Below are 24,454 nucleotides of genomic sequence, written 5' to 3' on the forward strand. Positions count from 1 at the left end.
AATTGGGCAACTTCAGCCCTGGTTGGCTTTTGAATTATATTCATAAGTATGTTTCCTTATTTTGCAGTAGATGTGATGGGATTTTTTTTAAGCTATGCTTCATATCCATTTCTTGCCCAAGACATTTTATTCTTTTCAGAATTCTTTCAGTGTCCTCAACTCACAAAGTCACAAGACTTTAAATGACTTCTGAAAGTGGTCAGTCTTTTTAACTTAGGATATAAAAGTTTAAAGTCCTAAGCTATTGGTATTATTTCAAGAGCTCCCCCACATAAAACTATAGAGTTGATTACAGATGAAGATACTGAAGCCAAAAAAATTAAGCAATTTGCTTCCAATCACACAGGTAGTGACACATAGGACTAAAATATTGGTCTTCTGACCCACTTAAACTAGTATTCTTTCCACTAACCCTAATAGAAATTTCTAAGTCATATCACTGGGTCTATCTGGACACGTGTGTGCATCTCCTGAAATCCCAATTGCCACCTAGGTATGAAACAACCTCAAGCGAAGATTCGAGCTCAGATGAAAGCTCTTCTTCCGAGTCAGATGATGAATGTGATGTCCTTGAAGAGGAGGAAGAGAAGGAAGAGGAGGAGGTGGAGGACACTGAGGACACTCAGGAAATGGCGGAAGGGCACCATGCAGTTAATGTTGAACATTTCAGGTCCGTCGGTGTGGAGGAAAATGAGATAAAGGTTCCAGAAAGCAAACCAGAGAAGGTGGAAATCAGAGAGAGGTGTGGTACATTCCTCTTCCCTCCCCTTTACCCTATCATAGTATGTGTAATGTTTACTTCGGGTGCAATAGAGTTGTCTAACTAGAACAATCTCGGCCAGAGCTCCTTAAAAAAGAAAGCCAACAAACAGACCAATGTTCACGTTTCTAGTCATTCTGTTAACGGACAAGCTAGGGAACATGACCACATATCTTATTTTGCTTCTGATCACCATAGAGACTTCTGAAATCTTTAGTTCTTCGGTTTCCTGGACCGAATTTTACACCTGAGAATACCACTCTACATGTTCCTCTAAAGCTTTTATTATTTGAGTGTCTGTTTTACTTTTAAGAGAAATTGAAATTTTTTAGTGACAGAAAACAGTTTTTATGATTTTTTTAAAAAGTTTTATCTCTAGGCATGTATTTACTTGCAGATATCAGTAAGCCATTATTACAGAATTGTTGGCTGTTGAGTAGAAATTTTTGTTAGTTTTCAACTAAAAGTGAAAATTATAAAGGTGAACTGTGTCAGGAAGCTTTCGTTATTCTGTTGTAAGTTGACCAATGGAGAATACCGCTAGGAGTAGACTTTGGAACATCACCAATAACTAACTGAAATAAAATCCCAAATGAAAGTTCTGATTTTCTGAAATATACTTAGCTGAGAGTGTAGGAGCTCTTAATGTTTACCAACAAATATGGAGTAGACTGTCTTTTAAAAGGGAATAAACAAATAATACACTGTGATACTTTATTAAGCTAAGTACAAATAGCCCCTCCCAGATCCATTCAATTTTACTTGGCAAATAAAAGTTTAGCTACATGAGGAGAAGGTAAGTGTTATTGGTCTACATTTATCTGCGATTGTATTCAGGTAACTCGGATTTTTGTTCTGACTTTTAAGTTTTCACCTCCTTGAAAGAAGCACTTCTTTTTTTCCAGCAACCAAAACAAGTACTTAGTTTTCTGATCAATAAATGTTGTATGGTGTATCCTGGTGTATAAATGAAAATAATATAAATGTATACGATAATCCTTGTGTATGAATAAGAATAATAAATAGAAATTGTTTATTTTTATTATTCATAATTGTACTAATTTTATTTATATGTGTAAATAATTATTTATATGTAAATACCAATGTTTATGCCTGTAATTCTGTTTTAAGCCTATTATTAGGGAGTAAATAATGATTTTTAAGCCTAATTCTCTGTTTTGATATTTGCATCCAGAACCACTGTAAAAGCAAAAGCCATTAAGAACTTAACTTCCAGTAAAGACTAGAAGCTGGAGGTGAATGTAAAATCCAAGTACAAAGTTTTAAGTACTAGTTAGCCCCTTTTTTTTTTCTTTTGATCCTCGGAGGCCAGTACTATACCTGAGGCCTCAGCTGAGGCCTCTCTTATATTTTAAAAGATTAAAAATTATGTTATAAGAATTATTCTTTATAAATCCAAACCAATTAGCTTTTATTCTTTTATCTTTAGGTACGAATTAAATGAAAAGATGCTGTCTGCGTGTGTTCTACTGAAAAATAACATCAATGATCCTAAAGCCCTGACCAGCAAAGATATGGTAAGCTAGACCAACATACAGTCCCCATTACTGGTCTCTGTAAAGTTGGTGTTAATGTGAACCATCGCTGTTCCATACTAGCCGAAGTCTGCTCCTAAGGCTGTTTTCCTTTGCAACCTTCTCCCTTGAACCATAAATGGAATAAGTGGGCCAAGCACGAGTAATGCTGCCTTTTCTTAGTGTGACCAACACATTGACCATTTACTTCCCTTCTGTCTCCAGAGATTTTTTTATCCACCCTGTACTTTTCTTGGGAGCACGTCTTCATCTTTGAGGCATGTAGAAATGGAAATGTGAGTGAGGTTCAGGCTCTTTGCATCAGCCTATTCTGCTTGTTTTCAGGCTCATCATAGGAATCAGCCTGCCAGAATTTGAGGCACATTTCTTTTTCTTTTTTTAAAAGCTTGTTGTCTGGGCAGAAGTCAGCATTCCTTTTTATTACAAAACTGCATATTATCTTCTGATGTGCAACGCATACGGCAACTATTCTTAAACCCACAAGCGACCACGGTGGCCTTCTCACATTTCTAGGAGGTTCTGAAACAACTGAAAACAGGTGGATTAAGGTTGTGTTGCTAATAATGAATGTCCTAGGAAAGATTGCTTTTGTGATCTGCAACACTGACTGAATCTGACAAACCCTGCCTACCAACTCCTTGGGTTTCTGACTCAACTGAAACTGTGACTCTTCCCTTCTCTGGCAGCCCAGAGCTCAGGGGCATTCAGAAAGCTCATCTCAACAATCACATGCATTTGGGGTTTTTCTGCAGTGACTAGTATAGTTGCATAACAACTGAGTAAAGAAGAAATTATGATGTAGCCGTTCAATGAAAAAAGATTGATTTTTAAACTCATAGTATCAGAGAAAGTTAGAATTAGAAGAGATTTGTGGACTGGCCCATACAAATGGGACCATTTATATTCATGCATATCTGTACTTGACTTTAAATAAACTCTGAAATATTAAAAAAAAAATTATGCTGTCATAGATCCCATGCAGGTCCATTTTTGGAACACCCCAGACCAGCCCTGTCATTTTGCAGGTTAGGAAACTGAAATCTAGGTAAGTTGTGGCTTACCCAGGGCTGGCCATTTAATAACAGAGCTGAGATTAGAACCCAGGTTGCCTGAACCCCCGTCTTGGGCTTATTTGGCTCAGAATATGGAGCCTCTCTGCTTCTGGGACTAGTAAAGTATATGTTCTGTTAAAGATACCCTGTGGTCATTTCACACATTTGATGTAATTACATAAACCCACTCAAACCAATTAGTAACATCATTGGAGTGGGGCAGAGTGACAGTGGAAGGTGACAGTGAGGTTTAGAGATGAAAATTTTAAACAGAGCATCCCCCCCAAATTTTAAAGATCTAAGGAAAACACAATGGTTGTGTTGAAAAAACAATAAAAAGAATGAGCATTTTTTAAGTGCCTGCTATGTGACAGGCCCTCTGCTAAGCACTTTACAAATATTATCTCATTTGATCCTCACAACAACCTTGGGAGGTAAGTCCTGTTATTGTCCTCATTTTACAGATGGGGAAACTGAGGCAAACAGAGGTTAAGTGACTTGCCCAGGGTCACATAGCTAGGAAGTGTCTGTGGCTAGATTTGAACCCAGGTCATCCTGACCACAGGCCTCGAGCTCTAGAACCACCTAGATGAGTCTTCCTGATTCCAAGCTCAGCGCTCCATCCGCTGTGCCACCTAGCTGCTCTTCCTCAAAAGTTAAGTTACCTAAATCTCTAAAATGGGCATAAAAATACTTAATGTTCCAATCTTAGCAAGGTAGTTGGAAGGATCAAATGAGATGGTGCATTTAACGAAATCTTTAACTATAAAGCGTTGTATAAATGTTTTATACTCTTGCTGCTATTTTTAATGTCGTCCAGTGCTGTGACTCAGGGTATGGTTGGTCAGGCAGAGGCAGTATTGCCCAGTACAGTTGGGGGACATTAGAGATTCCTTTGATGATTTTAGGGGAGTCATTTGTAAAGTATGTAAAAGGGCTTAAAACATACACATTATTTTGAAAATTATTTTTATTGATCTTTTTTATATCACCTCTATTTAACCATTTAGCCTTCCCTATCTCTCTGTCCTAGTAAGCAGTCATTTATAATACAGAAGAAAAAAAATGAAAGGGAAAAAAATTCAGTAAAACTAACCAACATAAGTCCAGAGTTCTATGCATTACTCCAAACCCATGGTACCCCATCTCCTCCAAGAAGACAAGGGAAGGGTCAGTTAGGCGGCACAGTGGATAGAGCTCCTGCCTCGGAGTCAGGAGGACCTGAGTTCAAATTCGGCCTCGGACACTTGATACTCACTAGCTGTGTGACTCTGAGCAAGTCACTTAACCCCAATTGCCTCACCAAAAAGGAAAAAAAAAAAAGACGTCAAGGGAAGGTGTCTTCTTATAGCTCTTTTTTGGTTTGGGGGCACGTATCAATTCTATCAGCGACTTGCCTTTATATAATGCCTTACAGTTAAAAACCACGTTAAAGGCAATATCTCATTTAACAACTTGTGATTTGGTTTGTTAACTTTGAGTAGGAAAAAGAAATAGAAGCTCCTATTTTGGATTAGTTGTTTCTGAGAGCAGATTCTTGCCTATACTTGACTAAAAAAGGCCTGGTTTCCTAGACTGTTAGCTTGAGACTTAGAACACCTATAAATAGAAGTGGGGAAAAATGATTGCAACCCTTTTGTTGTTTTTGGCAGAGATTCTGTCTCAATACCATCCAGCACGAATGGTTTCGGATATCGAGTCAGAAGGCAGCTATCCCTGCCATGGTTGGAGACTACATCGCTGCTTTTGAAGAGGTCTCCCCAGAGGTCTTACAGTACATCATCAACATGGCAGATGGCAATGGAAACACAGCCCTCCACTATAGTGTCTCCCACTCTAACTTCGAGATTGTGAAGTTGCTTTTGGATGCTGGTATGATTGCTGCCCTACTCATCTCCCAGAATGAAAGAGTTGGGACATTCCTCAGAGAGCCTGTGGGAGGAGTGGAAAGAGAACCAGACCCTGGGTGAAAATCTCCTTTCTTTAACATTTCATAGCTAAAAGCTCTTGGCCATTCTCTCTAAGATGCAGTTTTTATATCTGTAAAATGGAGAAATTAATATTTGTGTTAGCCATCTCACAGGGGTGTTGTGCTATATTTTCTTCATTTTATATATGGGGAAGAAACTGAGGCAAATAGAGGTTAAGTGACTTGCCCAGAGTTACACAGCTAGTAGCTAGCAGCTGAGGCTGGATTTGAACTCAGATCTTATGTAGGTTATCATTATCCTGCTTCATTTGCATCAGAATTAAATGACTTTTTCCCCTTCCATCTTCACATAGTACAGCATATGTTTACTTAGTTCTAGAACAAACATATGAAGCTTAAAATCTAAGTAGTACTAGATAAAGGGTATGTCTTGTCTGCCTAGAAATAAGGTTTTGAATACCTTCTTGCTACAGTCAAGTAGGGAAAGAAGAGGCAGTTTAATATTGTATATTGTGATGATATAATAATATAGTGATATTACAATATTCTTACTCTTGGATTATTTAGTATTATATCTGTAGATAGTTATTTAGTGTTATTATATTCTTAGGTGAACCATTTAAGGTTTTTTGGTCTCATTTTACCTATCTATCTCTAAGTCTGGACTTAAAGACTGGAGTTCTTTGCTAAAGGAGCACATATTATAGATTTGATTCCAGGGCAGGCCGTGGCTATAGACTGTATCATTCCAACCAACTATCTTGCAAAGGTATAACATTTATCATAAAAAGAGAAATTCAGCAAGAGACCATGCATGTACAGACCTAACTACTGGAAAATAATTAAGAACCATTAGATCATAGATACTTAGCTTGAAAAGACTTTAGAGATCATCTCCTAATTTTATACATGAGGAAGGCTGAGAAAGGTAAAATGATGTGTCTAAGTTCATAGTACTAATAAAGAGCAAATTGAGAGAGGTAGCGTGGCATACTGGACAGAAAACTGGCTTTAAAGCCAAGGAGAACTGGAAGCAAATAATGAAGACAGAAGGGGAAGATCTGACTGGAGAAATTGGAAAATGATCCAAGTTTTCCCATTCCTATTTTCCACCCTCCCCTCTCAACTCTATCATTTTCTCCCATTTTATGGAAAGGATGGTACAGTGATCACTTCTCAGCTCCACAAAAAGGGAACAGGCTTGGCAAAGCTGCCCTTTTTCTAGCTAAGTTTGATTGTTATCTAGCTCCTATCTTGCCTGGTGACCTCCATCCCAAATGTTCAAATGGACTAGAGCCCTCTGAGCTCATACTGGTTTGATCAAACACAGTCGGACACATTGTACCTTGACCCCAACATAGTGACATCATTCTAGTTCTCTTCAGGTATGAAGTACAGCAACATGGCTGGTAACCTAGGTGATAATTAATTACTTGGATTTAAAAGAATCTGAGGCCTTTCCTTTCTACTCCTTGATAATGCCAGAAAAGGAATTCTTAAAGCGAAAACATCAGAAGGTAGTTGAAAATAGATTTACAAAAAGCCACAGCATTCATTGGAGAATGTTAACTATATGCCGTGGAAAGTAAATGAGTTAATGCCGTTGCTAGAAATAGAGAATCCTTAAAGTTAGACAAAATATGTGTGTGTGTGTGTGTGTGTGTGTGTGTGTGTGTGTGTGTGTATACATATATGTATTCCTATAGCTAGTGTAGCTCAATAAACTATATTTGGAGAGGGGGGAAGAGAAGGAGAGAGAGAGAGGGAGGGAGAGAACATATGCGGCATCTGAGAGGAACTAGGTACTAAATATAAATACTGAAGGGCCCCAAAGTGCAAACCCACTCCTCCATTTCGCCTCAGTGTTTCTTTACACATGTTCCATGTTTGCCGAGAACAGTGTCCCTGGAATATAATAGGCTGTTGAACTGATGTAGTTTCTCATCTTTAACATCTTAGCTTAAACATCTGGTCTTACCCAGATGTCTCATAAGGCCCCTTTCCTGCCCTTCCCATTCCTTTCCTTTAATTAGCATGCGCTGGACACATTTAAAACCTACTCAATGGTAAATTAGTAAGCCCCAGTAGACTTCTTAAGAATTATGGGAATAGAAAATTGTCTGGCTTTATTAGGTATGTACAGAAAGAATGACTCTATTAGTTCTTGGCAGTGTCTTACAGGACTTAGTATATCCATTCTCAGACCAAATAGGCCTGGGGCTCGATGTCATTTAGTTGGAATAAGACTTCTAAAGATCCAGACACATCAAAAATAGCACTTTGCGAGTTCTAAAATACTTTGTGGCAACAGCAGGTAGCCACAAGGAGCAACCAGTGTCCACGCAAGCTCTGGGTTTTGTTTCTCACAGACTTGTACAGTTTATTTCATCAACTACCTTAGCTAGTTTACTAGCTCCGTGACCTTGAGAAAATCGCTTAATTTTAATTATGCCTCAGTTTCCTTATCTATAAAATGAAGAGGGTGGATTCAGTGGCCTCTCAAGTCCCTTCTAGGTCTTATTCCATGATCTTAAGATGTTGCTGTAATATGGACCTCACCACCTTTATTTTTTCCCTCCAAGACTGTCATTGCCTAAAGAGGTCTTCTGGAGAAGAGTGGCAGAAACCACCTAGAGGGGAAGGCCTAGAATACCTTTGATTATATGATGAATACCGAGAAAAGAGAGAGATCAGATAATTATAGGGGTTACAAATTAGAGAATGAAGGTTTAACATAGATAGGATGGATAATTAAAAAAAAATGGATAGAAATCCTTTTTTTGCAAAGGGACTACTTGACTGAGAGGAAGAAAGGTGGTGGTGGGGAGGAGGCAGGAGAGAATAGGTGGCACAATAGATAAAATGCTGGTTACCTGGAGTCTGTTTGCCTCAGTTTCTTCATTTGCAAAAAGGAGATAGTTGTAAAGTACTTTTAGCACAGTGCCTAGCACATAGTCAGTGCTATATAAATATTGACTATCATCATTATTAGAACCACATAAAAGCAGGAGAGAAAAAGGTAAGTAAAACCCCAAGGGGAAAGGGATAACAAATGGAAAGAAGGGATCAAGGAATAGAGGAAGAGAACCAGTGGGAACAGGCCATTAAAAAAAAAAGATAAAGCAACTAAAAGAACAGCAGAAGAGGGGGAAATATAAAACATATATATTAGAAATGGAGGAAAATATAAACCTAACTAAAGTAATCTCCTACCATCCTAAGCTGCGATGGTTGGAGTATTTCCATGCCCTCTCATCCTCAACCACCAATTGCAAACAAAAGGTGACGTGTGCTTTCTCTTCCCTTTATACCAGGGGTGGGAAACCTGTGGCCCTCGAGGTCCTCAAGTGCGGCCCTTTAACTGTGAAGTTTGGGTTCAGTCAAAAGGCTGCACTTGAAGACCTAGAGGGCCACATGTGGCCTCGAGGTCATAGGTTCCCCACCCCTGCATTTATACCAATTTTTTGGGGGGGAGTAAAGAAGACATTTTGCTTAAAAAGATCTCATTTCCTCAACTTTCTTTCTGAATTACTCATATTCTTTGACTGCCTGCTACATTCTTGCATACAGAGGTTTTGAGGATGGGGGGAATGCCACATTCCAAAGGGATTCCTTTTCTCCCTTGCAGATGTGTGTAATGTAGACCATCAGAACAAAGCTGGCTATACCCCCATCATGCTTGCGGCACTAGCGGCTGTGGAAGCTGAGAAAGATATGAGGGTCGTGGAAGAACTTTTTGGCTGTGGAGATGTAAATGCCAAAGCTAGCCAGGTCAGTACTGTTGCTTTGTCATAAGTGGTGGGTCCATTCTGAAAGGCAGGGAAAACTGGCGAAGAGTTGTTTTCAGCATCTTGGAATGGCAGGCACAGATACCTAATTTTCCTTTCTAGCGGAATCAGCCCCTGGCTACGCTCAGGAGATCTCTGAGCACAGGATTGCTACCAGTCAGCTGGAGACAAGTCACTGAAATGTTAAATCAGAATCTTTGTTCATCTTCTGTCTCCTTTTCCTTGAATCCTCCAGATATAAACCTGTATTTGATACACTTTATTTGATGGTTACCTCCCAGAAAAACTCCTCATATTGCCCCCCTTTTTAGTGTTCTTCCCCCCTTCATCTTTCTGTCACTTGAATCCTGTCCCTGGTCTGATACAGACCCTCAGTCCCTTCAGCTCTCTCTAGCTAGGATCCTTTCCTTGTCTCTAGACTGACACAGACCCCCAGACCCTTCAGCTCAGATCCTTTCCTTGTCTGTAGCATGATACAGACCCTCAGACCCTTCAGCTCTCTCCAGCTAGGATCCTTTCCTTATCTCTAGCCTGATACAGACCCCTAGACCCTTCAGCTCAGATCCTTTCCTTGTCTCTAGCATGATACAGACCCCTAGACCCTTCAGCTCAGATCCTTTCCTTGTCTCTAGCATGATACAGACCTTCAGTCCCTTCAGCTCTCTGTAGCTAGGATCCTTTCTTTGTCTCTAGACTGACACAGACCCCCAGACCCTTCAGCTCAGATCCTTTCCTTGTCTCTAGCATGATACAGACTCTCAGACCCTTCAGCTCTCTCCAGCTAGGATCCTTTCCTTATCTCTAGCCTGATACAGACCCCTAGACCCTTCAACTCTCCCCAGCATGGCCTCTGTGGCAATTTCTAATTTTCTATTGTGTTTTGTTTGTTTGTTTTTTATTCCTGAAGGCTGGGCAGACAGCCCTAATGCTTGCAGTCAGTCACGGAAGAATTGACATGGTAAAGGGTCTGCTGGCCTGTGGAGCTGATGTCAACATCCAGGATGATGAGGGCTCTACTGCCTTGATGTGTGCCAGTGAGCATGGCCACGTAGAGATAGTCAAGCTCCTACTGGCACAGCCTGGATGCAATGGTACCTTGGAGGACAATGTAAGCGGAAACAAAGACCTTGGGAATTGGGCCTTCTTAATTAGGGGAGGAGGAAAGAAATGGAGTGACACAGGAAAATGATACTGACAATGTTTATGGGAACCTACATCGTATTAGTAGGAAGGGTAATTGATTTGGACGCAGAGGTCCTGGGTTCAAATACCACCTTTGCCACTTACTACCTGTGTGACATTGAGCAAGTCACTGAATCTTTACAAACCTCACCTATAAAATGAAGGAGTTAGTCTAGTTGGACTTGGAGAGTCTCCTCCAGGTCTAAATTTTCAATTCTGTGTTTTAAATAGAGCCAAATTAGGACAAGAGAATGAAGTACAGGGAGTTTTCTATTTGGCATGTCAATAATTACTTTCTAAGCCAAATACTGAATCCTGTATGACGTAACAGAAAACTGACACAGTCCTAGTCTTCATTGATCTTATCTTGCAGGGGCATTCAGCACCTACAGCTGGATGGTATAGTCACTAGAGTGCTGGGGAGTCAGGAAGATCAGAGTTCAAATCCAGCCTCAGACATTTGCTAGCTGTGTGACTCTGAGCAAGTCACTTAACATCTCTTTGCCTCAGTTTCCTCATCTGTAAAACCAGGATAATAACAGCACCTACTTTTCAGGGTTGTTGTCAGGATCAAGTGAGATATTTGTGAAGCAAATATCTTTGGAAACCTTAAAGCAAAATTTAAATTCTAGATATTATTGTTATCACACAAACAACTATAATGCATAACAGTACAATAAGTGAAAACAAAGGACAGTGTGAGTTCTGAGTATAGGAAGGTCATTACTCACTTAGGGAGAGATCTAGGAAGCTTCATGGAGGAGATGCTGTCTGAGCTAGAACTTGAAGATTGATAGTTTTCATTTAGCAGATATTAGGGCAGAAGAAGGAAAATTATTCTGGGTATCAGACTTGAGAGCCCGAAGTCGGGAAATTGGGATAGCAAATCTCAGTTGGTGAGCACATAGCATATACTGAAGGAGGAAATAGTATAAGATAAGGCTGGAAGGTTAGGGTGGCCCCATACTATAGACAGTCTTAGAGACCAGGCTTGGAGTCTAGATTTCACTCATTAGGAAGTAGGGAGCAATTGAGAGGTTTTTAGCAGAGAGACCAACGTATCCAGGTCTGTGAATAATGAAGATTAATCTGTCAACAGTGTGAAAATGGAGTGGATGGCAAAGAGAACAGAGACAGGAAGAGCAGTTAGGAGGTTATTTCAGTGGTCCAGATGGGCAGTACTGAACCTGCACTAAGGTGGAGCAGTGAGGCTAGGAAAGAACAGATATGTTGGTAGGGCAGGGGTAGAATGGACAGGACCTGTCAGCTAGTCATGTGTGGCCAGCTGGGGAAAGGGAAGAGTCAAAAACTTGCACATTTGATCACATGTATTTTCATACACCCATGAACTTTTCACAATTTTTTGCCTTTTTGGGGTTGGACATGTCATTTCATTAGTATAGAAGGGACTCCTGGTGAGGAAGCTGCAGGATCACTTGCTCTGCAGCTTAGCTGTCCTCCAAAACACAGTGATCCAAAACAATTCCTGTGGATTTATGATGAAAAATACTGTCCACCTCCAGAGAAAGAATTGGTGGAGTCTAAATGCAGATTGAAGCATACTGTTTTTTACTTTATTTTTCTTGGGTTGTTTTTGTGTTTTGTTTTGTTTTTTGTTTGAGGTTAAGTACATTGCCATGATCACAAAGCCAGTATGTGTCAGAGAGAGGATTTGAACCCAGGTTATCCAGATTCTCAGGCTGGTTTTCTGTCCACCTCTTTCCCTACTTTAATTGGTACTACATTTATTTTTGTGGATGTCCTGCCCTCCTGCTACTGGGAAAGGAAAGTAAACAATCCTGAAATCTCATTCTAGGGCAAGGGTGAGAAGTCAGCAAGGGAATTAGCACTGATGTGTGTGGGGGGGTGTCCATTGAGAAAGGCATGGAGAGGCAGGCACTGGTCCTTGTTTCTGTAATTGTGAAAGGCTTATCTGTGGGGAGCATGGCTTTTGACCACAGCTTTCTTTCAGCAGAGCACATTTAAAAGGTGGAAGAAAAACGTTTCCCTTTGTCTCAAACTTCAAACCACTCAGTAGGGTCTAAGCCAGCAAGATAAGGAAGTCAGTGGAAGGTTTTATGGACATGAAAAGTAAGCCGCTGTGGCATTTCCACCATCTCTGCAGACTGTTGCTCCAGCAGATTCCTTTAAATCTGCCCCAGAGGAGCTAACATTTCCAGCCCTCCTTTTCCTCAGGACAGGAGATGTAGGTTGTCGTTATTTTTTTTTCCTCTGGCTAATATCAGGGAAGGGCAGCTTGTGCCAACATTGTTAAAAGGTTGATAGAGCCATCCTGACTGTCCGGGAAGTCTTCAGATTGAGTTGCCTCTCTTTAATTAACTGCCTCTGCATCCTCATCTATCAAAAGGAAAAGGGTGGGGGAGTCAGGATGAGGGCGGTGAATCAGAGCTAAGCAGTGAAAGAGCAGAAGCCAAGCAACTGGCTATGGTCACTGTTAATCAAACATTTCGTTTAAAGAGGCATTTATAAAGAGCCTACTCTGTGCAAGGCGTTATGGTAGGGATACAGAAATGAAAGGCTTAAGGGTTTTGAACAGAAGGACAGCATGACCAGGTCTATGAATAATGAGGATTAGTCAGGCAACAGAGTGCAAACATGGAGTGGAGGGCAGAGGCAGGAAGACCAATTAGGTTATTTCAGTGGTCCGTGTGGATAGTAATGAGTGGGAGCCATAAGAATAGATAGGAGAGAACAGACATGAAAGCTTACGGTGGGGGTAGAATGGACAGGGCTTGTCAATTTGAGGGAGCTGAGGGAAAGGGGAGAGTCAATAATTGTCCATGCCCTGGCTTCCTTTTAATTTTAATAGTGATGGTGTGAGATATGAGCAAATAAATGTGACAGAAGGTTGAATGTAGGTGAGAGGGAAAGTGAGATAAAGATGGAAGAGTAGCATGAAATAAGACTGCCACAGGGCTTAGAGCTGGACTATAGAAGGCCTTCAATGCCAGGCTTAGGAATTAGCATTTTTTTCCTGGAGGTTTCTGAGCAGGCAGTTGACCTGTCCACACTCTTCCATGAGTAAGATTATTTCAGTAGCTGTGTGAAAGATGGAGAAACTGGAGGCAAAGGCCAGTTAAGGAGGCAGTTCACACCCTTATGACCAAGGAGACTTTTTTTGAGCTTATGGAGAAAATAAATTGAATTACATTGTGATGGCACGTTTTTTTCTATCAGTCTCAGTTCCTGTTATTTAAAAGAGAGAAAGCATTCAAACAGCATGAAAATACCTAAGATATTCTGAGATTGCTGAACTTTTATGGAATGAAGAAAATAAATTATAATCCCTTTAATTTTTGATTTTTGTGATCAGTCTTTTCCTGTTCCATCTCTGGAAAAAAAAAGCATTTATGTAAGCCATCAGGAGTCATATTAGTTCATCAATGTAACTTGTAATGTTACTGAGATAATAAAGGATTTAAGGTTCTATATCCCTCATTAAGAGGATCTGTAACAGTGTCATTGCCTCATAAAACAAATCATTCCAAGTCAAATTTATTAAGTTCATAAAAACAAAGATAGAAAGCAGTCCTGACTTTTGGAAGCTTACATGCTATTGGGAAGATGCAACATATAGGTTAATAAATTAAGGACAAATACATAATTAACTATAAGGTGATTTGAAGGCGGGGGAAGAGCATTAACAGGTAGTATCCAGGGAGGCTTCATAGAGGAGGTGACCCCACCTAAGTTGATCCTTGAAGCAGAAGGTGTTTGTGAAAGGTGTAGGTGAGGCATGCAGGAATAGTCCAGGCATGGGACACAACTCGGGTAAAGGTGAGAGATGACAGGTTAAAAGACTATCTAGGAGTCAATTTGCTAGAATGCAGAGTTTGTGAAGGAGAGATAAGGCTGGAAAGACAGGTTAGAAACCAAATAGGGAAGTTCTTAAATGCCAGACTGAGAGGTCTATGTTGTATCCATTGAAGACTTTTGAGCAAGAGAGTGCCATGGTCACACCCATGCTTTGGTAAAATTATCTTTTGACCATTGTGTGAAATGAGATTAAGAGATGAATGAGACTAGAGGCAGAGGGAGAGATGATTAGTGATGGAGGCTTGGACTGGAATGGCGGCCATGTGAAAAAGGTAGATGCAAGAGATGCTGAGGAGTTAGACTCAATAAGATATGACAACTGATTGAATGGGGGTTGGGGAGACAGGAAGAATCAAAGAAAACTGAGTTTTTGAACTTAAGTTAGCTCAATGAACTGGAAGTCAGGAAAACCTGAATTCAAATCCTGTTCCAGACAATAGCTGGGTGATGCTGAACAAATAGATTGTCTAATCTATTAGAATCTAGGCTTCAGTTTTTTGAATTGCTCTAAGTCTCACATTTTATCACCCAGTGGACTTGGTCATCAGGGAAGATTATAATATTCTTAATGAAAATAATGTAATTGGGAAGAGAGTTGGGTTTGGGGGAAAGAGAAGTTCCATTTTGCACATGTCAGATTTTAAATGCTAGAGTTTGGTTGGTTCCTCCTGCCCCTTTTAACCCTGAATGTAGATGAAGGATCTTCAAACTTTGAGACTTTTGACTTGGTTTTCTCCATTTTCTTCAAGGATGGAAGCACCGCCCTCTCTATCGCCTTGGAAGCAGGACACAAAGACATAGCTGTTCTTCTCTATGCCCATGTCAACTTCTCCAAACCCCAGTCACCGGTCAGTGTTGAACATTGAAGATATAGAGATAAACTAAAATTCCCCAAGTTGATTCCCTCTTACTTGGTGGGAGCGCAGCAGATCTAGATGTTCTAGTGTCCCTGATAAAGCTTGAATTCTCCTCCCTCAACTACCTGGGCCCAGACCTGATGTCCTCAACACCTTCTTATCCTCTCTGCGAGATAGTGGTTGGGCTGTTCTACTACCATTACTATTGTTGTCGTCTTTGTAAATATTGTCAAAAATTACCCGAGGTCCCCAGACCACGCTATCTCTGCCCTTCTCTCTTCCTTTCCATTTCAGGGATAAGGCCAGTTTGGGCTTCAGTCCATGTTCCCACTTAACCAGAAACTTGAGCCTTGGAAATAGGTGGTCTGTGTTAACTGAGCCTTTGTCTTGGGAGGAATCATCTTAAATAGAGGTTGGTGGGAGGAAGGGGGTTAGCTTCAAAATTTCTGCTGATTTTAGGGATTCTAGAGGCCTCAGACTCACCCAACTCTCCAGGGCCTGCCCCAGTTCAGAGGTTTGGCCAGTACTATTCTCAGCCCTGCCAAGACTCATCTGTTTAATGTGAGGCATTTTTGTTTGAAAGTGACTATATTGAGTCAGAAACCGGAGTGGCCTAATACACTGCTTCCCCTGTTTAACTAGGTGAAGTCATTCTTAATAACACCCTCCCCATTTGTTTTTCCTTTGTATTTTCTAGGGCACACCTAGACTCGGAAGGAAGACGTTGCCTGGCCCTACCCACAGAGGGTCGTTTGATTAGCAATGGGCAAATATTCCTGCATATTCATGCCACCGTTAAGCTGCTAACTGTTACTGTTTTTATGGTGACAGAAACTGAATGTAAATGTCTTGTGCCTGAACTCACCAGCAAACAGGGAGCAGAAGTCCAGTGTGAAAAGGCAGAGAACATTCAAACTTTAAAGAAAGCGATAGGCAGAGGACCTTGCTAATTAGTACAGGTAATGCTGTAACTTTTGACCATTTTTCCACCTATGTTGGACCCACCATCATCCCATTCTGTTGCTGTCAAGTCTCTATGTTCCGTTATGTACAGTTTTCAGGAATTGTAAACTCACCTGAGCAGGCTGCTTTTATGTCGTTCCTCTCTTCACCTGCCCCCAGCCCTGTGACATTCTTGATAATGTCATGGTCTCAATGACATCCCTTTTGTCTCATGCTCAGATTTTGTGTATGTGTGGTTTCTTTTTCTTGAAAGATATTTATATTTACCAGATGCGGAATTTGCTGGCATTAATTCTCTTAAATTCCATTCTTTTTTTTTTTCTTTCATCTCCATCATTTTAAACTAAAAAAATTGGAATGGCTTTGGTTGTTTAAGCTCCTTGGGTCTAAGCTGGTGGGTTTCTTCAGATTTAGGAATGGAAGGTAGAACTCTCCGAAGTCTAAAAACTCACTAAAGAAAATGTCTACAATTCATTATGTCTATTGGATGTATTATGTAACTTTTTATATAAAAGATAACTATATGAAATTAATTCACACAGTATTTTCAACTTTTATATTCTCTATTAACTAAACACATGAAGAATTATGTGTAATATTACCATGTTTTTATTAATAATTGCACAACCCTATCCATAGCTAATGTTTAAAATTTGATTTATGTTAGAGGGATCAGGAATATATTCATCTGTAGAGGAAAATAGTTTAGTTCTGCATATTTATGGAAACCTTTATATCATGTCACACTCACTTTAGGCCTCTATGTATTTAAATGTTTGAAGTGCCTTAGACTCTTGCCATATTTTCAAAATAAAAATTCATTATACTATTTTACTCTTCCTGTGCCTGGTTTTTGATTGCTGTCCACTCCCAACACCGTTGAGTTATGGTAGAGGCAGTAAAAGCTGATTGATGTATTGAGTGAGGCCATGAGAGTGAGCGCTTCACCAGTCTGGGACTACTGATGTGGAGAAGTCATCTTCTGAGGGCACTGGTACCTTTCCTGCAGGTTGCATGTCATAGTTTTGAAATTTAAGACTTTATTAACCGAACAGCTCTTCACACCGGTAATCTCCAGGGGGAGGCCTACAGAATTGGTTATTGTCATGTTCAAAAAAATATACCAACCTTTGATTTCTAATTTTTACTGCTATGACCATGTGATTCACAGAGGATAAAGGAATGAAGTCAGGCAGAACCGAGACTTCCTTTTTGCTCTTTTCAAACAGCACCTTTCAAGCCACATGGGGAGTTGCAGAGAAAATGAAATTATCATCTTTGAATGAATGAGATGTCATAGCCAAAGTGTAAAGATAAGGGCTGTGGCACAGGAGAGAGTTGTGAATTTTAAAGGTCAGGTATTTGTGTTGACTGCCCTACAGAAATCTCAATGGAAAGTTTACTTGACACATTGCTTTTCATTAAACGTTGGGGCAGAGGGAGATGTGTCTGAAAATAATTTTTCTAAGAGCTGGATTATAATCTGAAATACTCTCTTGCAAGCTCAGGAGGGATGATTTTTACAAGGAACAGCATAAGAAAACGGGATAGTAATTTAGAAAAAGGTTTCAAGTCAGGACTCAGCCAGTTTGCCCCTTCAGTGTCAGAGGGGCTCTGGGGGCAGGAAGGCTATCCTTTTTTTTTTTTTTTTTTTTTTTGGTGAGGCGAACAGGGTTAAGTGACTTGCCTGGGGTCACACAGCTAGTAAATGTCATGTGTCTGAGGCCAAATTTGAACTCAGGTCCTCCCGACTCCAAGGCCGGAGCTATATCTACTGCACCACCTAGCTGCCGCAGGAAGGCTATCTTTTTAGGTGAACTGTGAAAGTGAGGTTTCATTGAAATTCCTGAAGTCATTAAGGTTTTAGGGAAGTTTTCTCCCCCAGGATAGAACTGTTAGTGAGATTACAGCTAAACTTCAGCTCCAGTAATTATTCAAACCCATTTCCCCAAGTCAGAAATGTCACAATAAATTAAAATGGCATGTTGTGTGCTGGTTTGTAAAAGTTGTGAGTCATGATTTTTTTTTCTTCAAGATGATCGGGGAGAGGGATTGGAATAAGAAAGAGGGTTACAGCTTTCAGGTGGCCCAGGGTACTGAGAGTTTATCTCATCTCTAAAGAAAAAAGGCAGTTGCTATTGTAAATCTGTACAAAAATATATTTGCACCTTGAATAGTTTTTGTTATATGATGATAGGGGAGAATAAAGAAAAAGAAGTGGGGTTTTGGGTTTTTTTGTTTTGTTTTATCTGTTTAAGTGTTATCCAATATACATAACCTTTGGCTCATATAACCTGATTTATTTCTTGTTTGCTTTAATACCAGGCACTCAGAGTTCTTTTTCTCTTGGGATCTAAGCTGTATAAACAAATTTGATTATCCCCCGTCGGTATATCTTAGATTTATTGAGGCTAGTCTGTGAAAGAATTTGTATCAGGAGACTTAATAAGTTCACAAAGAGAGGTCAGCAGTTGAGTAGGATGTAGAAACCAGGGCTCCCAAGTTTATTTTTCAGCCCATCTCAAACCAAGGCTGCTCTTTTAAGAGATCATAAAATGGAAGAACCAAATGTAGAGATCAAAGTACTGAAGGATCATGCATTCATAGATCTTCTGGTCCAACTGAGTCCAGAGAGATTGTGATTTAGCCAAGCTAAGGGTGTCAGGCCTGGGAGTAGACCCTGAGCTTCCTGTATCCAAGGCCAGTGAGCTTTCTGGAGCTAAAGTGATGTAAACCAGAACCTAGAATCCACAGCAGAGCTGGTATAGGAGTAATTTTGTGAAACCATGGACAAAGTTGAATATAAAGACATATTGTTATACTCTAATCTCCATTTCCGGGATTTATAAATGGGCTTTACAGTTTTCTGCTTAAAAACCTTTGATGGTCTGAGGACATCCAGCTTTTAATAATACTTTCTTTGAAGAAAATAACACCAGAAGGAGAGGGTTGGCGAATCCAAGCCAGTTACCATATATCAACTTTGGAAATAATGTTTGAAAGAACCAAGGAATCCTCCCTCATGATTTTAAAAAATACGATATTTTTCTTTTTCATATTAAAGATCTCTTGGATTGTACAAAAACACTATTTCTCTATTCTGTCCCTTGTTGCTGTTCAGTATGTTTCCATCAATTAGATCATCTTTCAGAGAAGTCATTTCCATAGGGACTGTTAACTGTATACGCAAGTGCATTACACTGCCTTGCACAAAATGAGTGGTCAGTAGATACAGGATTATGGACAAGAGAGCTGGAAAGCATTTTAGAGGCCACTGTGTCCAACCTCATTTTGCAGAAGAGGAAACTAAGTCCTAGAGAGGTTGTAACTTACAAGGTCACATAGATAATAAATGACTGAAGTGGGATTTGAACCCAGGTCTTCTGACTTCAAATTCAATGCTCTTTCCACATTACATTGATCTCTCACATTTGATGATTTAGGCAAAAGCAAAAATACATCAAGCAAACTGGTCCTTCTAGTAATTTTCCCAGGCTTATCTTTTCCTTTCCTAACTAACGCCTCATAAAGCAGGAATGTATCCACTCAGTTTAGAGGAGAGCAGTGAACCTCCAACTCAGAATTTGTAACCACATTAGTTTTACATTTTCTGTTTTACTGAGAGAGTACAATTTTTATTTAGCGCTGGTCTGTGACCACAAACCACTTACTTCTTCTGTTTCCTGCCATAAGGAAATTACTAATCATGTGTTCACCTCTTTCTTATTTATCACAGCCACAGATTAGAAGCCAGTGAGTTTTGCTTATCTATCTGCAAATCATGGGTTGCCACGGCCAAAAATATTTCATCACCCCATGTTCAGCCGACTTGTGATGAGCCTATCTGTTTTTTGCTAGGTTGGTCCTTGAACCACAGACCATAGTCTGTCCCTGGAATAGCATTGAAAGCCTTTCCAAAATGGTGGAACCTGACAAAATTTATACCACTCTAACACAGCTTCAAGAACTCCCCAAGGTCAGAGCCCCAACACAATGATACAACCAAGTAGGATTTTGTGGAGTCCTGCACTGATCCCCTTGGGAAAGGCCTCTAGCACATTAGGAAGATACAATATGGAAGGCCTATGGGAAAACATAAGCAAGAATGGCATAGGATGAAAAGGCTTAGATGGGTTGTATATCCATGAAGAGAATGGTTACCGACATCAATGAGATCAAGGAATCTGCTGAAGTAAAGAAGTATATATATATATACACACACACACACACACACACACACACACACACACACACATATGTATGTGTATATATGTGTGTATGTATATATTAATACATGTTCATACATGTATATGTTAAGGGCATTTGGTTGGTTTTTCAAGAGGGTGTGATTGAACTAATTTCCCCACAGTATCCTAAAAGTTCACAGACTCCCATTTCCTATCTTAGCACCAGTTTTCCTATTCCTAACTGGTACTGGATCCATCAATGTCAGTAACTACTTTGTATGGCATGGAGTGGAAAAAGAACAAAAATGATGAGTGTTGTTAGCTGACAAATGAATCCTGTGGGCTGCGGATGTCTTTGGAAAACCATTTCCCACAGTCTAGCTCAGCTTTTACATCAAAGCCAGGTCACAGAGGCTATTTCATAGGTGAATGGATATAAGAACATGCCAGATGTGGAGAATGTTCAGAAGTCAGTCAACAAGCATTTATTATATGCCTATTATATGCCAGGTAACTGCTAGAAGGAATTGACATTTTGAGGAACAAGCCTCTCTGCCTTAATGTTAAGGACTTTTGATGCGTTAAGAACCCCAGGTGGAAAATGGGTTAAAGAAATCTTTAAGGAAGATTCAGAGAAACCTGGGAAGAAATATATGAACAGATATGGAGAATGAAATGAGGAGAACAATTTATATAATGACTCCAGCATTGTAAGGCATAATCATATGATCAAAGTAATGTTTAGACATGACTCCAAAAGACTAATGAAGAATGCTTCTCGTCTCTTGGTAGGCAGATGACAGCCTGTAGGTACAGAATGAGATATTTTTCAGACAAAAGCAATGTGAATTTGTTTTGCATGACTGAATTATTAGGAAGTGCTTTTGAAGTAGGAAAATGCAGGGCAGTAGTGATTAGAGATTTTTTTAAAAAAAAGAATATCAATGAAACATTTTTAAAATTTGCCAAAGAAAGCAGAATGATGTTCACAAGGGAACAAAGGTAAGGCAGTACTGGGAACTACTTTGTTAAATGCGCTATCTAAATAAAAGGCAAGCAATTTATACATAATAAAGACTCACCATTTCATACACAGTACTCTTTCTATTTTTACATGAAAGCATTCATTTTTATTGCTGTTTGTCATGTGCATAATTCTTAAAAATAGAAAATTTGGGGGGAAACGTCTGAGATCCAATAGCAAATTTATGATATGGCCAGCACAAAAATTCTCAGCTTTCCAGAAGTCTCCAATTTACACTCAAAACTATCTGACAGCACCTAAGCTATTTATTTGAGAGGGAGTCAAAGACAACCTAAGGTTGCCAGAACTCTACTGGGCATCATTATTCAGGAAACAACACCTGAAGTGCCACATTATATGAAAATATATTGTGAAAGGTTAAGGACAAGCTGAGCTGACCTTTTTATTTCCCCCAAGTTTTCTGACCACCCTAGAAACACGGGAGTCATCCTCATCTCTCTCCCAGCTGTCCACGCTCCACCAAGTTAGGAAAGATTCTGTCTATTCAAATAATGGAAATAAATAATCATTAATTACCCCTGGATTTCCCTGCTGGCTCAGATAGCTCACTTCCCTCCTTTGCTGGGATATGTCACCCTTTAAAAGTTCGGTCTTTGGACAGGAAGCACACAGGAAGTTGACAAGGATCATCTTTCCTGCCAACAATTTTTAGCATCATCTGTCAGTACTTGGAAGTTCCAGTCTCAAGGGGTCAAACGCTCACTTAGCTGCACATGCAAATCCCCTTGGGATGTCGATGAATCCAGTCTTCAGCCATTAACGCATTATAAGCCTGATGTTCCCACAGAGGGAAGCCCCCCAAAAAAACAGGTTTTGTCCCTGGGGATAAATAGAACTTTTGCGCACTTGAAGATCCACAGCCTTCATCGAGTATGGAAGAGTGAAGGAGAGACACGAAAGGTGGGCCCACAGAAGAAGCATGAAAAAAATGACTAGGGGAGGGAAGAAAACTACAGTTTGATTTGGAATTTTGAATTGAAGATGAAGTGGGAGCACATCCCCATTCTGTTGTATAGAGAAGATAAGTAGAATAGTCCAATAGGATTAAATTTAGCTAGGTAGCTCAATGGACACAGCACTGGGCCTGGAGTCAGAAAGACTTGAATTCAAATCCTGCCTTAAATACTAGCTATGTGACCCTGAGCAAGTCACTTAACCTCTATTTGCCTCAATTTCCTCATCTGTTTTTCTTTTTTTTTTTAAAAGGCAATCGGGGTTAAGTGACTTGCCCAGGGTCACACAGCCAGTAAGTGTCAAGTGTCTGAGGCCGCATTTGAACTCAGGTCTTCCTGACTCCAGGGCCAGTGTTCTATCCCCTGCGCCACCTAGTTTCCCCTCCCTCATCTGTTAAATGGGGATAATAGTACCTACTTCCCAGAGCTGTTGTGGTTGCAAGGATCAAATGAGATAATATGTGTAAAGTACAATATTGGGCATATAGTGGTCAATCAACATTTGTTAAGAACCTATGTGGGCGCAGTGGATAGAGCACTGGCCCTGGAGTCAGGAGGACCTGAGTTTCAGTCTGACCTCAGACACCAGCTGAGTGACCCTGGGTATATCACTTAACCCTTTGCCTTAAAAAAAAAACAAACCCAAAACTTATGTGTCACTTAATAAATATTTATTAAATAATACTTATTTAATAAATGCTTCTTCTCTCTACAAATATTTATTGAAGCTCCTCTTATGTGTAAGGTACATGAGGCGCCACGGCTTAGTAAATAGGAAGCTGGCTTTGAAGTCAGGGAGACTTGGGTTTGAGTCCTGCCCCTGATATGGTATTGACTATGACTGTGAACAAGTCATAATTTCTCAATAGCCTTGGCAATCCTCTAGGACTATAAATTATGGAACAGTTACTGACCTGAATTGGTAGAGGGAATTTTTTCCCTGTTGGTTCCCTAAACAGACTAAATCACAAGTTTAGCCCTTCTTCTATCCCTCCCCACCCCCAGTTTTTGGCTTTTTTTCTTTTTTTTTGCAAGGCATTATGCTAGATTCTTGGTATATAAAGAAAAAAAAAATGTGAGTTTGTGCCCTGAAGGAGCTTACATTCTACCAGGGGGATACAATATATGCTAAGAAAAATAAATGCTAAGCACATACAAAGTCATTTCAAGGGGTAGGGAATATTAACAACTATAGAGACAGGGAAAGGCCTCACTTAGGAGGTGATACCTGGGTTGTGTTGTAAATGAAGTCAGGGCTTCTAAAAGCCTAGAAGAGGTGGGGGAGGAGGTCATTAAAGACTTGGGACAGCCAGTACAAAGGCATAAAGTTGGCAGATAGAACATAGCATACAGGGAACAAGTCGACAAGTTTGATGGGAATGACAAATGTATGAATGGAGGAATATGCAATAAGTCTGCAAAGGTAGGTGGGAGTGAAGTGCTTTAAATACCAGCCTGGAAACTGGTGTTTTATCCTAGCTGCAATAGGGTGCCTCTGAAGAGCTTTCAGTGGAGGACTAACATGGGCGGGCATTTTAATTAAATAGTTGTGGAGGAGATGGGTTAGTGAGAGAAGAGACTGGAATCAGGGAAACCAATTAGGAAGCTGTTGGCAATAGTCCAAGCAAAAATGATGAGTGCCCACTGTATGAGTGGAGAAAAAGAGAAGCTTTTTATAAAAATAAATGGTCCCTTACAACCTCAAGTGAGGGATGAAAAAGACTGATAGTCCTGTACCTAGAAGACAAAATTAACAAACGAAGAGGCATTTTACATACTCATTGAAGCAATCAGATACAAGTATAATATATGAATTCACATTTAGGTATGTATTAGGTAAGGGAAGGGGAGAGCGTAGGGGCACGTCAGAGCATAATCAGGGAACCCGCTACGGAACTGAGATATAAAAGTCAAAAGAGACACGGTTTGTTGGAAACATTAATATCTGAAAGAAAAAAGACCAGAAGACTCTAAATGCCTTCTGCCTTTTGCCTTTATCATTATTAACAGCCAGCTTTATTCTAGATGGGTATTGTGGCCCTAAAGTCCCCAGCCCTAAATGTGTGTTTCCCAATGCATAAGGTTGCAGTTCAGGAATCCCTGGATATGACAGTCATAGTGCATTTTCTTAACTTCCCTGGTCTGATCCATGCATTTAGCATTTTCACATGGGGAATGTGAAAATGTCTTCTATGTAACGTAGCAAATCTTTCTTCCCAGTAACTCAAATCTATGAGCTAACATATATAAAGCCCTTTTGCCAGCCTTAAAGTGTTATGTAAATGTTAGCTGTTATTAGTAGTAACTATAATCACAGCTTGTGTTTAAGGGTGTTTATCATTTA

General features: G+C 40.0%; 1 protein-coding gene across 2 annotated transcripts in view; it reads left to right on the forward strand.

Annotated features, from left to right (window-relative positions):
* KANK1 (KN motif and ankyrin repeat domains 1) overlaps positions 1 to 16,741 on the forward strand; it is a 253,086-nt gene extending 236,345 nt beyond the window's left edge. The window contains exons 7-13 of one of the 2 annotated variants that reach the window (XM_027839287.1): positions 494 to 742; positions 2,211 to 2,298; positions 5,021 to 5,240; positions 8,927 to 9,069; positions 9,994 to 10,194; positions 14,855 to 14,953; positions 15,660 to 16,741. In XM_027839287.1, the coding sequence (XP_027695088.1) occupies positions 494 to 742; positions 2,211 to 2,298; positions 5,021 to 5,240; positions 8,927 to 9,069; positions 9,994 to 10,194; positions 14,855 to 14,953; positions 15,660 to 15,722 (1,063 nt within the window). In that variant the 3' untranslated portion in view covers positions 15,723 to 16,741. The remainder of the gene's footprint in view (positions 1 to 493; positions 743 to 2,210; positions 2,299 to 5,020; positions 5,241 to 8,926; positions 9,070 to 9,993; positions 10,195 to 14,854; positions 14,954 to 15,659) is intronic. The other variant, XM_027839288.1, reaches the window with a different exon arrangement.
* The last annotated feature ends 7,713 nt before the right edge of the window (positions 16,742 to 24,454 follow it).

Source organism: Vombatus ursinus, unplaced genomic scaffold (assembly GCF_900497805.2).
Source record: "Vombatus ursinus unplaced genomic scaffold, bare-nosed wombat genome assembly UNPS02014832.1, whole genome shotgun sequence".
NCBI lineage: Eukaryota > Metazoa > Chordata > Mammalia > Diprotodontia > Vombatidae > Vombatus > Vombatus ursinus.